Source organism: Sus scrofa, chromosome 1, assembly GCF_054392235.1.
Source record: "Sus scrofa isolate SSC_HxYL_T2T_F1_AM1 chromosome 1, Sscrofa_HxYL_maternal_Yorkshire_Landrace_v2.0, whole genome shotgun sequence".
NCBI lineage: Eukaryota > Metazoa > Chordata > Mammalia > Artiodactyla > Suidae > Sus > Sus scrofa.
In genome coordinates this window covers 25,762,086-25,776,232 of record NC_139383.1, presented here as the reverse complement: position 1 = coordinate 25,776,232, position 14,147 = coordinate 25,762,086, and the positions used below count along the sequence as shown (strand labels likewise).

The 14,147-nt window shown below is 46.8% G+C and overlaps 1 protein-coding gene across 10 annotated transcripts in view; it reads right to left on the bottom strand.

Annotated features, from left to right (window-relative positions):
• The window catches only part of NHSL1 (NHS like 1), a 323,641-nt gene that overhangs the window by 250,005 nt on the left and 59,489 nt on the right, over positions 1-14,147 (bottom strand). For 4 of the 10 annotated variants that reach the window (XM_085024974.1, XM_085024988.1, XM_085024965.1 and 1 more), the window contains one exon: positions 4,096-4,182. The exons of 4 other annotated variants lie outside the window; for them this stretch is intronic. Coding sequence is in view for 2 of the 6 variants with exons in the window: in XM_085024897.1 (XP_084881023.1) it covers positions 854-1,136 (283 nt within the window). In the remaining 4 variants the exon portion in view is untranslated. Of the gene's footprint in view, positions 1-853; positions 1,483-4,095; positions 4,183-14,147 lie in introns of those variants that run through there. 2 more of the 10 variants (XM_085024897.1, XM_085024905.1) reach the window with 1 other exon arrangement.

Below are 14,147 nucleotides of genomic sequence, written 5' to 3'. Positions count from 1 at the left end.
GGGGGAAAGACCAAACAGACATTACACTGAAAGTGTCCCTGCTTTGAACCAGCAGGAGATTCCAGTTACTTCACTGGAACTGGTTAAGCGGCTGAAATGAAATGGGTGCTAGGAGAGATCACCACGTCAGGACAGAGACTTGATTTTCAGGGTTGGAGGAGATCAGACGAAGACGAATGAGATTCTGAGTTTTAGTACAAGGTCAAGGCCCCCGGAATTACAAAAAGCTGGTGGGTCAGTGAGGGGGCCTGTGTGTTGGGAAGCGGCAAAAACTAGCGCCAAAAAAGAAAACCCTGAACTAATTTGTTAGTAGGTAAATGCACTCAGAGCGGTGACGAGCAGCCCCAACGCTCGCTGAGATCCTCAGAGTTTCACAAACCGACCCTCCTGAAATCTCAAGGGCTTGGATCCCTCGTAAGTCCTTATCTACTATATGGTACCCTAGTTTCCCGAACAGGCTACCTGCCCCTGACCCTTTTCCCACGACCTTGGCTCCTCCTCGGCCTACAGCGCCCCCGGGGCTCCTCTCAGCCTCCCACACAGACAGACAGAAGGACCGGACAGTGCGGCGGGGGCCAACCCAATTCCCCCACTCCATCAGGACGCCCACTCCACCCAGGCGGCCAGGAACCCCCGGAACCCGAAAACCGCAGAGCGCCGCACTCGCCCGCCACCTGTGCGGCCGCCAGGTCTCGGGTCAGACCGTCCCTACCCGAACGCCCGACCCTCGCGCGGGCCCGGGGCTCTGCGCGGCTGCCCGAGAGCCGGCCGGGGGCCGCCAGGGGGCGGGAGGGAGCAGCCGGCCGGGCGCCTCCCCGCCTCGTTCCCCTCCCCCGAGCCGCCCGCCACTCACGGATTTTCACTCGGCGGTGGTCGAGGCGCGCGGCGGCGGCGTGCAGGGCGTCGAGGCGGCGGTGCAGCGCGGCGGTGCGGCGGCCCAGGGCGGCCGCCTGGCCCTCGAGCTCGCCGAAGATGTCCCCGGCGCAGCGCGACAGGTCGGCCAGCTGCGCCAGCAGGCAGACCAGAGCTTGTGAGCTGACCTGCTCCAGCGAGCGGAAGAGCGGCGCGCCCGCCGCCCCGGCCGCCTCGGGCCGGCGCAGCCGCGCGGGCTCCACGGTCCTCTGGTGGAAGGGCATGGCGGGGCCGGGCGGCGCTCAGTCCGGCCCCCGGCGCCGCGGGGCGCGAGTCCGCATCCAACACAAAGAACAGTCCGGGCGGCGGCGGGGCGCCGAGGGGCAGCCGGGTGGCTGCGGCCGGGACGGACCGACGGGCGGGCGGCGAGACGGAGGAGCGGCGGCTGCCCGGGGAGCCGCGGGGAGGGTTCGGAAGGGTCCGAGCGGCGGCCGCCTGGCGCCCGGCGGCGTCCTTCCCGCCGCCGGGGTTCCCGGGCCGCGCGGCGAGAGGAAGTTCGAGGAGCAGCTCCCGGGCGGGGGGCGCGGCGGCGAGCGGAGACGAGAGTCCCGCTGAAGTTTGCAGGGAGGCAGGAAAGAGCCGGCGGCTCCTTCCCTCCCTCCCGATTGGAGAGGGAGGAGGAAGCGGGGGAAGTGCCGCCGACACCGGGCGAGAGGGAGGGGAGGCGAAAGAAAGGAAAAGGGGAGGAGAAAAGGGCCGGCCCGGGGAACCACCTGCGGCTCCCGCGGCCGCCGCGCCCAGCGCCCGCGGGGAGGTGGTGGCCCAGAGGCTCGGCGCACCCTGGCGGGGCGGGCACGGCCTCCCGGTCGGGGGCTCCCTTGTCTCCGCCCCACTCCCCTCCAAAGTCCCCCGGTCCCTTGCGGTGGGGCCGAGCCCGTGCCCATCCTCTGGCCCGGTGTGGGGAGGGGTGGGGCGTTACGGGGGCCGCCAGCCGGGCTCCCGCCGCTCGCCTGCGCTCCTGCTCGCCGGACCGGGGTCAGCGCGCCCCACCCCCTGGAGACGCCCCATGGGTCCCCCTGGGCTCTCGCGATCCCCTTCTGGAAAGCGGCCAAGGCTTCCAGGCCGCTTCGGTGTATGTGAAGAGAGGACATCGTTAAATCGCTCAGTAGCTGACCAAGAGTGCGCACGTCTCAGTTGAGGGGCGGGAAGAACTTTTGAAAACTTCTTTTTGGAGGGGGCTTCAAATGAGTTTTTCTTAGCATTATGGCTTCTCCTGCCCCTTCCCCCCCATCTAGAAAGATCCTAATGTGCCAAATCTGGGTTCTTCCCCCAAGCACGTGAGTGTGTGAGAGTGTTTGTGTGTGGGTAAAAGGGGGGGGGGTGTCGCAGAACCCGGAACCCTGAATGCAGCGCCTGGAAGACGTTTAAACTAAACGCTATTGAGATCAATAGCTTGGTCATGGGACACCCCACTAACTCAAACCTTCTGGTTAGAAGTATCTGAGGAGACTGAGTCCAATATCCTGAAGCTAAAATCTCACTGGCCTCATCGCTATGTTTGCTCAGCAAAGGAATCTTGGTTCTTTGGTTTCTGCCCCCCAAGTGACCCGAATTGCTGTGCTGTTGGGTTGCATTTTGGGAATCAGTCTCCTAGAGCTGTGCTGATTGTACTAAAAAGTGGATTCCCTCCCTCTGGGAGACGGAGAAATGCAAGACAAACAGGCCTGAGAGAAAGTAGACAGAAATGGGTTTGGGTCTTTCCCGTTATACAACTGATCATTTTTCGCAATATGGGCGAATAATAGTCTCATAATCACTCGCTCCAAACACCTTCTGGTTGTTATGAAGCACACAGAAACTACTGCCCATGAAAAAAAAAAAATGCTTTAAATTTATGATGCACAGTATAAACATCAAGTATTATAAAAGTGTGCCATTCCCTCAAGTATTTGTTGAGCATCGGTGTGTGAGGCACTGGCTAGAAATAAGGTAACATGCAAAGCTGGCTCCATCAGGGGGCTCCCAGTACAGTGGACCACAAAAAAAATTCTGAACTCACAAACCATACAATTCACCATTTAAAGTGTACAATTCAGTGCTTTCTAGTATATTCAGTGTCATGCAAACATCACAATTTCAAACATTTTTAATCAACTCCTCCCCCCCCACTCCCAAAATACAGTTCTCTTTGGCACTCACTCATCTGTTTATTTCTATGTATCTGCCTCTTCTAGACATTTCATATAAAGGATATCACACAATATGTGCCCCTCTGTGTCTATATTCTTTTCATTAGCATAATGTTCCCCAGCTTCATGTTATACCTTCTATCAGTACAGTGTATCAGTTCCTTTTACAGCTGAGTAATGCTCCATTGCATGGATATACCACATCTGTCTATCCATTCATCCATTGATGGACATTTGGGCTTCCACTTTGGAGCTATTATGAATACTGCTGTTATGCACATTTAGGTATAAGTTTCTTTGTGGATACAGGGTTTTCATTTCTATCCACTCCTATCCACCTAGGAGTAGATGTACCATGAGTCACATGGTAATTGTTTTTAACTTTTGGGGGAACGGCCAGACTATTTTGCAAAGCACCATTTAACATTCCCACAGCAATGTATCAGGGTTCCAGTTTATCCACATCCCCATCAATATTTGATATTATCTTTTAATTCAAGCCATCCTAATAGCTACGAAGTGGTATCTCAGAGTGGTTTTGACTTATCTTTCCCTGAAAGCTAATGACTTTGAGCATTTTTTCATGTCCTTGTTAGCCATTTGTTTCTCTTCTTTGGAATAAGATACATTTGGGGAAATGTCTGGTCAGAAATTTTGCCCATTTTTTTTTAAAACTCTGGATTGTCTTTTCATTAAGGAACAAAAAGAAGGAACAGGTCTTAAGAGTTCCTGCTGTGGAACAGGGAGATAAGAATCCGGCTGAAAAAAAAAAAAGAAAAGAAAAGAAATAATCCAACCGAAGCAGCTCAGGTCGCTGTAGAGGTGCAGGTGTGATCCCCAGCCCTGTGAAGTGGGTTAAAGGATCTGGCGTTGCCACAGCTGCAATATAGATCACAGCTGTGGCTCGGATTCAGTCCCTGGCCCAGGAACTTCCACATGCCGTGGGTGCTGCCATAAAGAAAGAAAGGAAAAAAAAAAAAAAAAAAAAAAAAAAAGGAATAGTTCTTTGTGTAGCCTAGATACATGTCCTTTCTCATGTATAACATTTACTTACTAATTGCTTCAGCAGACTGCTGTGGTTAAGCATTGTTCATTAGTTTATGCATTCATCCTTCTCATCCCTTGAGACTGTCTTCATGGTCTGAAAAGAAGTATGGTTTAATCACATAAACTAATACAAAGGGAGCAAGGACATTTTTGTAAATTTGTAATCCTGAGGCAATGTGAACAGAATTTTTTAATAAAATGATTTCACTATCCCAGAAGCTGAATGTAAGCAGAACATTGAATAAACAGAATTCATGGAGTGCACCCATAAAAGCAACTCAATTTTTGTCGCCTATCACCCTATTAAGAGTTAGTTCAATGAATATAGTTCTTCCTTTTCTACCCACTGACAACTCAGGAACTCCTATAATTGTTTTGTTCTCTCTCAGGTCACTGAAAATCCTGCCATTGTTTTGAGATAAGACATACTCTAATTTCAATAATTAAAATCTTGCCCCTTCTGCATCAGGACTTTCTGTGGGCAGAAGTCAAGGCAAAGGGCTTTGCCTTACTCCATCTCACCCTCCCCAGCCAGCTTGTGAACAATGAGGGGAGAGAAGAGCAGAGGGTGGCAGAAAAGTTTGTACTGGACCCATATCCTAACGAAAGGGCATCACACCATATGTCCTAAGCTAATAGATGACTTTAAGGGTGGATAAGCAGAGCTAAGGTCCAAGTAGGGGAATAGCCTCAGGCAGGGGGCAGGAGAAGAAAGGAGCAGGGGGCAGGAGAAGAACAGAAGGACACCTGAGTAGTGGCTTTCACCAATCCCAAGGGTAGTGGGGCTTAAGACTGAAAAGGGGGCCAATCCAAGCAGGTAGAGGGGTCACCTACTGGCAAGTTTCAAAAAAGCAATTCCATTATGACAGTGGGGGCAGAAGCCAGATTTCAGTCATGTGGATAGAACTGGAATGTTCACAGAGAAAACTGCCACAGAAAGTTCAAAACTGATTAGAAGAAACATTTATAATGATCAAAACATGTTTCTCTCTTTGAGGAAAACCTAGTGGGCCATCCTCCCTCTTTTTGACCAGGATGTCCAGGCTCTTGAGATAAATCATAATTCTGCACTATCCTGTTTTGACAGTGATTGTCCGGTGTGACCCAGCTCAAAGCCAACGAATTTGAAGAGGAAGCGGAAGGCCTCAAGAGATAAGATGAGAGGAGAAAGGGAACAGCTCTCATCCTCACCTCAGATCAGACCCCTGCCCCCCTGCCTCTGGACGCACTCAGGTGCTGATAGAATGTCTGGAACTGCAGCAGGATCTTGAGACCAGGAGAAGCAGCCCAGAAGAATGAAAGCCATACACAAATACTGAACTTACCCCATAAGGATGACTCCACGTGCACGTAAGGGGTAAATCCTTGTGGTCTGAGGACCAAGAAAATTAGCATCACTTGGATCTTGTTAGAAATACGAAATCTCAGGCCCCACTCCAGACTGGCTGAACACCCAGTTTAGCAAGCTCCCCAGATGATTCAGTTGTGTTTTACAGTTTGAGAAGCTCTAGCTCAAACTCCTGTTGGTTGGATTTTTCTGATACTTCAGTTGAATATTTTGGAACTTGTGAGCGGAAAAAAGTAGTGAGTGATCAAAGGATTGAAGATTCTGAAGAGAATTAAGTGAATATGGAAGGATGAGACCAAGAATGCAAATAAAGTTGCCAGATGGCCTGGGTCTCCATGAGGAGAGAGCAGAAATCACCCATTCAGAGTAAATATAAGAAAGAGGAAATGGTGGGGAGTTTCTTAGCAACTCAGGTGGGGAATATCAGAAATCCTGCATGACAGCTCATCAGGGGAGTTGGACAGCTTGAATAAGAGGTCCATGGATCTAACTTTTCCTGCACTCTAAAAGCCCCAGAACTGAGAGAGCAGACAGCTTCAAATTAACCCAGTGGGAACTTAGGGGGACCAAGGTCACAATTAAGGTCATCACTGAAAGGCTGACCATGGAGCACGTGGTGGATTAAAGACTGTGGTGGACAAACACAAGTAAACCACTTGAGTTCAGTGGGGAGAGTTTCAAGCATGCAGTCCTGGGAAGGAAGGCCTAAGAGAATGTTCAGTAGTGGCAGTAGAGGAATATCAGGAAAAAAAAAAAAAAAATATATATATATATATATATACACACACACACATAGGCAAGAATGTGGTGATTAGAGAAGGGGGCACCAAATGTGAAATCTCAGCGATAGAACAATGACTTAGGGTTATGTAAATTGAAAAAAAAAAGAAATATTCTTAATGATAAAGGAAAGCAAACTGCATCAACCAGAGGATGTACAGTTGATGGGGTTTGGGGGTTTATTTGTTTGTTTTTGCTTTTTAGGGCCACACTTAAGGCATATGGAAGTTCCCAGGCTAGGGGTGGAATCGGAACTGCAGCTGCCTGCCTATACCCTAGCCACAGCAATGCAGGATCCAAGCTGCATCTGCGACCTACACCACAGCAACATCAGATCGTTAATGCACGAAGCGAGGCCAGGGATTAAACCTGCATCTTCACCAGTACTAGTCAGGTTCATTATCACTGAGCCACAGTGGGAACTCTGATGTATTCTTGATAATTGTCCAAAAAGTAAAGACAAAAATCTACCTTTAATGGAAAAAAAAATTCACCCCACTTGAAACAAAAGATTTTTATAATGCTCAATACATATTTTTTTTTCTTATAGTACTTAGTAAATCTTATCAAAAGTGACTCGAACTTGAAATGATAATGGATATGGGCCTTCACCTCAAGGCTTATGATAAAAATTGGTATTAACAAATTAGTCTCCTCAAGCTGCCATAACAAATTACAATGGATAGCTTAAAACAACAGACATTTACTGTCTCACAGTTCTGGCAAATATGAAACCAAGGTGTCAGCAGGGCCCTGCTCCCTCTGAAAACTGTCAAAAAGAATCCCGTCTTGCCTCTTCTAGTTTCTGGTATTTGCCAACACTCTTTGGTGTTCCTTGACTTAGGGGTGGAGGCACATTCCACTCTCTGCCTCCAGTGTCACATGGCCATACTCTCCCATGTGTCATCCCTGTCTCTGCGTCTGCCCTCTCCTTACAAGGACAGTCATATTGAATTAAGCCCCCTGGTCCCCACTCCAGTAAGGCCTCATCTTGACTTATTACATCTGCCAAGATCCTACTTCCAAGTAAGGTCACATTCTGAGCTACTGAGGGATAGGACTTCAACAAACCTTTTTAAAGGACACAATTCAACCGATAATACCGTGAGGTGACAAAAATAACTTGGTTTTGGTTTAAACATTTAGATCAAACCACCTTAATACCTAAATTACTAAAGGCAAAAAGCAATGGCATATTAAACTCCCAAGTCCTGGTTCAGAACCTTTCTGGGTAAGGCAGGTGTTGTTGGGAAAGGGTAACAGGATAGAAACAGTAGGTGAGGCTGGCTGGTGTTCTGGACACCGGTCACAGCACCCTTGTTGGTTATTCCTGTGTGGCCATCACCCCCCTCCTCCATTCATAAATTCAGCAAAGGGAGTTCCCATTGTGGCTTTAGTGGGTTACGGACCCAACATAGTCTCCTGAAGATGTGGGTTCGATCCCTTGCCTCGCTCAGTGGGTTAAGGATCTGACATTGCCGCAAGCTGCAGATGTGGCTCAGATCCAGTGTTGCCATGGCTGTGGCATAGGCTCCCACTGCAGCTTGATTCAACCCCTAGCCTGGGAACTTCCATATGCCACATGTGTGGCCATAAAAAGGAAAAAAAAAAAAAATTCAGCAAGGGATCAGTGTCTGCCCTTGACTCTCAATCTCTGCTCAACAGTCAACAAGAACTGGCAAAGCAGAAAGGGGCCCTGAGGTCCAAGGCTACATTTGTATAGGAAACCGTGACTCGCCCTTTGCATTCACACTTTTCCATTATTTTTCCTGAAGAGAGAATAACGAGAAATCTTATTAAATCAATCCCAGGACCAAAGTGGTAGAAGTTTATATACTTTGTAAAGACTCCAAAAAATAAAATCAGAAAGTAAAATCAGAAGTCCTGCTTGTGTGTACAGTATTTTCCAACTCTTTGATATATAGTACAAATTGTTATTGTATTGAAAGTCTAATGGTTGATACATTGTTAGTATCATCTTACCCAGTAGGGAAAAAAAGCAACAAATTATCATAATGTGAAAAAATACAACAGGCGCTGTGGGGTGTAGCATGTAACATTCTGTCCAGGAAATACTGTAGTTTAAATGCAGGATTTGCCAAGTGATAGAAACTTCTGTCTAGTCAGTCTGGAGATGTCTATTAACCCAGAAGACTCTTTTTTGCTTTTAAAAGACACCAGTAGGCAAGTGGTAATTTTCCCCAAATTATAAAATGACACTGGTCTTTGATTAGCCAGAGAGATCGTCTTCATATGCAAATCTGATTATGGTCCTCAGCTGAGAACTTGTTCAAAGCTTTTTCTAATGCTTTTAGGATTATCTTAATCACGGGGGTAAAGCCTAAAGGTGTGGTCCTGCCCTTCTCTCCAGCCTCTATTTCCTGCCTCCACCCTCCCCACCAACTGAAGTCAGGCCAAACAGGCTCCATGTTTTCTTCAGTTAAAATCATCTCTCCTTCCTCTTCCCACCCTCTATTTTCTTCATAGTTACCTGGGCTCCCCTTTCAGATGTTCACTCACATGTCACTTCCTTGACAAAACCTGCCCTCACCTCGGCAGCCAGATGGGGTCTCCTCATTATAGGGACTGGACTTCTCTTTTTTGAACATATGAGGATTTGCATTTATATATTTATGTCATTTTAAAATTAATATCTGTATTAGAGCTCTGAAAGGAACAAATCAACTCAGATGATTCAATTAAGAGAATTTAATAAAGAGATGATGTAGCAGAAATGTGAGCAGGTTAAGAGAGGCAACAATGGATGCTGAGACCTCCAAGGACCAGCAGTAGAGGGAAGCCTTTGGGCCCCCTTGGTTTGAGGGGTGTAAGGAGAGCACCATCTTGATCTCCCCTCCAGGATTGACCTTATCCACAGCAGCTGGGAGTATTGGTGGCCAGCAGGTATTAGCCAAATCCCTCTCTGGGACCTGTCCTCCACAAAAAGGAACTTCCACACTGAAGACATGCCCTTCCCTTTGGAGTTCCCTTGTGGCACAGTGGGTTAAGGATCTGGTGTTGTCACTGCAGCAGCTTGGGTGGCTGCTGTGGTGTGGGTTCAATCCCTGGCCCAGGAAACTTCCACATGCCATGGGTGCAGCCAAAACAACAACCAACCAACAAACAAATAAAAACAAAAGACATTCTCTTCCCCAGGGGCAACACATCCAATGATCTGGATGGCATGAAAGTCCAGCTCACTTGCCCAGTCATCTCAGCAGACCTCCTACAGGCAAAGTGTCAGAGTTTGTTTTCCATAGAACTGATTTGGAAAAAAAAGCCAAGGGGAAGGAAGTGTTATCCGAGCTCTGTACGAGAGGTGCCAGGAAGAAGGAGGTCATCTGTAAACCCAAAGTACATTCAAGGGCAAAAATGCAGCCCTTGAGCAGGGACAGAGTGGGGAAGAAATACCCCAACCTCTCCTCTCCCCCCTTTCAACCTCTTGTCTATACTTCCCATTGGTAGGAAGCTAGCCCAACATCCAGATCAGATAATGTATGTGGGGGGCAGAAGGGAGCAGACACAAATGGAGATCAGTCAGATTAGCCCACCGGTTTTGCCCCTCGGCATCCATTTGTGCTCGTCCCTCAAATGAAGAAACATGTGGGAAACACCCCTAGCTGCTGTCAGCCACAGGGTAATATCAATTCAGTCACATTCTGAGCAGGACCTAAACTGTCTGGTTAGCTAACTTCAGAATCTCACATGGAGTAGCAGGAGAGGGGGAGGCTAAAGAAAAAATAAAATAGCCTAAATTAGTTATGCACCCACCTCTATAACTACTCTTGGGGTCTAAGCTGATAGCCATAACTCCCTTCTTCTACTATCCACCCCATATTCTCTTTACTCTTGATCAGCACCTGCTGGGTAAAGCAAACTTTTATTCTTGCATGATTTGAGTCCTGAGGACAACAATCTCCATTAATTGTTTTCTGTGGCAGCAATCAAATTTTTCCTTAGTAAGCAGCTACAAGAGGAAAGACCAAATAACCAAGAGGGTCTTCCTGCTTCCAGCTTAGTGGAACTATGGCTCTATTCTCTAGCAGAACAGGCATTTTCCTCTTTGTGAACAAGGACTTCGAATGAGAAGCCAGCTGCCAAGGGATATGGAGAGATGCTCAGGCATGAGGATGGAGGAGGGGATAGATAGCAAACAGAAAATAATCAGCACAGTGAGAAGAAATAGAAATGGCTGCGCCAAGGAAAGCATGGGTCAGGAGGAGTTTGCCAACCAGGTAAGATATAAAAGAAACCAAAAAAAAAAAAAAAAAAAAAAAAAGAGTTCCCGTCGTGGCGCAGTGGTTAACGAATCCGACTAGGAACCATGAGGTTGCAGGTTCGATCCCTGCCCTTGCTCAGTGGGTTAACGATCCGGCATTGCCGCGAGCTGTGGTGTAGGTCGCAGACTCGGCTCGGATCCCAAGTTGCTGTGGCTCTGGCGTAGGCTGGTGGCTACAGCTCCGATTCGACCCCTAGCCTGGGAACCTCCATATGCCACGGGAGAAAATGGCAAAAAGACAAAAAAAAAAAAAAAAGAAACCATAGATGAGTTGTGAATACGATGAGTTAAAAATAATTATATCCATTGACAGATGATCCAGGCAACATCCAACAAGTAGTTAGAACCTAATGCTCAAGTGAAGAGAAGAGGCTGGGAAACACACTTGGGAGATGTTCAAGGGGTGATAAGGGAAGCTCAGGAAATGAATGAGATTTATCGAGTCAACAAAGATGGATGGACCAGCCTCCTGGAGACTTCCAGAGAGCCATCTTCATCCTTACAACACTGCTGTGTGATAAGAAAGACTGTCTCGGAGTTCCTGTCGTGTCGCAGTGGTTAACGAATCCGACTAGGAACCATGAGGTTGTGGGTTGGGTCCCTGCCCTTGCTCAGTGGGTTAATGATCCGGCGTTGCCGTGAGCTGTGGTGTAGGTTGCAGACGCGGCTCGGATCCCACATTGCTGTGGCTCTGGCATAGGCCAGTGGCTACAACTCCGATTCAACCCCTAGCCTGGGAACCTCCATATGCCGCAGGAGCCGCCCAAAGAAATAGCAAAAAGACAAAAAAAAAAAAAGAAAGACTGTCTCCATTTTTTGACATGAACAAACAGGTTTAAAAAAAATGAAATAACTTTCTCGAAATCGTGCAGAGGCAAGGAGCCTTGGTTTCTAGGAATCTGGCCAAGGGAGGGAGAAGAGACAGGGAGCTGCACTTCTGAGCACCTCTTATGTACCAGGGATTGTGCCTGGCGTTTTGTGCACAGTGTGTCACTGAATCCCCATGGAATCTGAAGGTCAGTTTTATTGCACCCACTTTATACATGAGGCAGCTGAGAAGCTCAATGACATTAAGTACCTTGTCCAAGAGCACAAAGCTAGAAATCAACAGAGTTGGAGACCAAACCCAGGTCAGGCACCAGGATGCCTAATTGTCCAACTATGTCACTCTACAAGGGGGCCCAGAATACATTTAACTGATGAGAAAAGAAATAAGATCCAGAAAAATAGAAAAGAGTTCCTCAAATAAGCCTGAGATGATCCAAAAATAACCTCGTATCTCTGAAGTCAAGGAAGGGGAGGCTTTTCCCTGGAGAGGATATAATATCATGGAAACACAGTGGATTTCACTAGTTCCATAAATGCTACAAACTGGCTCTGAGACCCTACGCCAGTCTCTTAGTTTATCTGGGCCACTACTTCCTCATGACAAACAGTACAGAGGCTTCTCCTCTACCTACAGAGTTGCCTGTATACACACGCATCACTTCCTCAGTCTCCAGGATGCTCTACCTGTTTGTGCTTAGGAAGGATACATCTGTTCCTGCATCTCTGACACCTTGCTCCTTCCCTCACCCCCTTTAAAAAAGTTTGATCTCTCTTTCTCCATTTGCCACTTGAACCTTTAAAACACATTCAAATCTTCTCTTGTGGTGCATCAGGCTAAGGATCTGGCATTGCCACTGTAGCGGTTCTCGGATTCAGTCCCTGAACTGGGATCTTCCACATACCAAGAGCACAGCCAAAAATAGATGAATAAGTAAAAAGAAAATAAAATGAAATAGAACACTTAAATCTCTCATTAAAAGATGAAAACCTACCCCTTCATCCTGATTTGCCCTATAATTAGCCACCCTCTCTCTCTTTCCCTTCATAGTCAAGCTTCTAGACTAGTTTGTGTTTAAGGTCTCCAGGTTCACAAACCAAGTCAGTACAATCTGCTTTGTCATCCATCCTTCCTTTGAAATGGCTCTGCTGGTGTCACCCTTGACCTCATGCTTGCTTTGGCCCTTGACTCTATGCTGCATCTCCCAGTTTTTGACCATTTCCATTCTTGAAACTATTCCCAGGTTTCTTCCACACTCCTCCTTTTTACTCACCCTATGTCATATTTTCCTAACTTGGAGGGGGGGCTAAAAGCTATGAGCGCATTCTTCAAAAAATGCACATATGCAGGAAATGTGGTTTTTATCCTTCTGAACCTCTAAAGGCAAACACATTGGTCCTTAAGGAGTTCATGTCCCTCAGTTCCTTGAGGCCTCCAGAGGGACTCAACTCTGCCTATGACGTTAGTTATTGCTTCAGCGCCCAATGCTTCATCTTTCACGAGGTCTCACATCTCAGCTCTCACCACTGCCCAGAGGCCTGGCTCTGGGATAGGTAGTTCACCTCTCATATCTGTGTTCCTCTGTAAAGCAGACATAAAAGGATGGTCCTTATATGGTTGCTGTAAGACCCACATGAGTTTCAACCCCTAAAATGCTGAGACACTGCCTGGTACGTAGTTTTGTTGGTAGTTAAATGCTTGTTTGTTGTGTAACTAGATCTCAACTTCTTTCCTTCCTCCCTCCCTCCCTCCCTTCCCTCCCTTCTTCCTTTTCCCCTCCTCTTCCTCCCTCTCCTCCTCCCCCTCCTTCTCCTCCTTCTCTCTCCCTCTCTCCTTCTCTTTCTCTTCCTCCCTCCCTGCCCCAAATCCATTTGCTCTAAAATGATATCAGACATTTCAAACTGGAAAGTCTCATATAAGTGTCTAAAACAGCTCATTCACTCCACCACCCAAACCTGCTCTTCTTTTAACATTTCTTATACCTGGACTACTCCTTACAAGATGTCACAGAGTCCTCCTTCCAGAATGACAGCCATCTATCGATCAACATTTTGAGGATAAGACGTTCAACTAGCTACCATTCTGCTGCACAAATTATATCCCTCCATCTTGTCTATAGGATATCACAGGGGTCTTTCAAAGGCTTTACTGAAATCATGTGGCCGTTCTTCTGTACTACAAGTAACCATCTCAAGAAGGAATGAAGGAACTCAGAGAGAGAAAGCAGCTATAGAAAATGAAATAAAGCAAATAGCCTTTAAAACATCAACCAGAGCAGTTAAAATTAATTCTTTATGGTTACTCAACTACAATATATGAATTTTACAAAAACAGGTAAAAGAAAACCTGAATCAGAATCAAGGAAGAAATATTTCTCTTAGCCATTTTTAATATTTTATTGAGAAACAATCAGAAGCATCAGTATTATATACTACATAGTATTTTTATCTTGTTGCTTGCATATTTATACTCTGGTGAACTATCCAGTAAACTGCTGCAGGTTCTTTCCATAGAATGGATTACTCCCTGCATTGCTGTATTTATCCAGTGGCTTTTTTAAAACTCAGCTGGGCTTCATCAACTGACAATACAAGAAACAGCTTATAAACCTGTTATTTTTGTTTGCTCTGAACAGTTTACTACAGCTTCACTTGGGAAGTTCTTTTTAAAACTTATGTTAGGAAAAGCATTGATTCCCAGAAGAAATGAATATATTTCTCTCTAGAGTTAATTCTAAAGATTTTAATCAGCCATAGGTCCTTTTTAGGTTTCTATGAACTTTAAGACTAATCTATTGTCCAAACATAAAATCTGTACTGTGCCTTC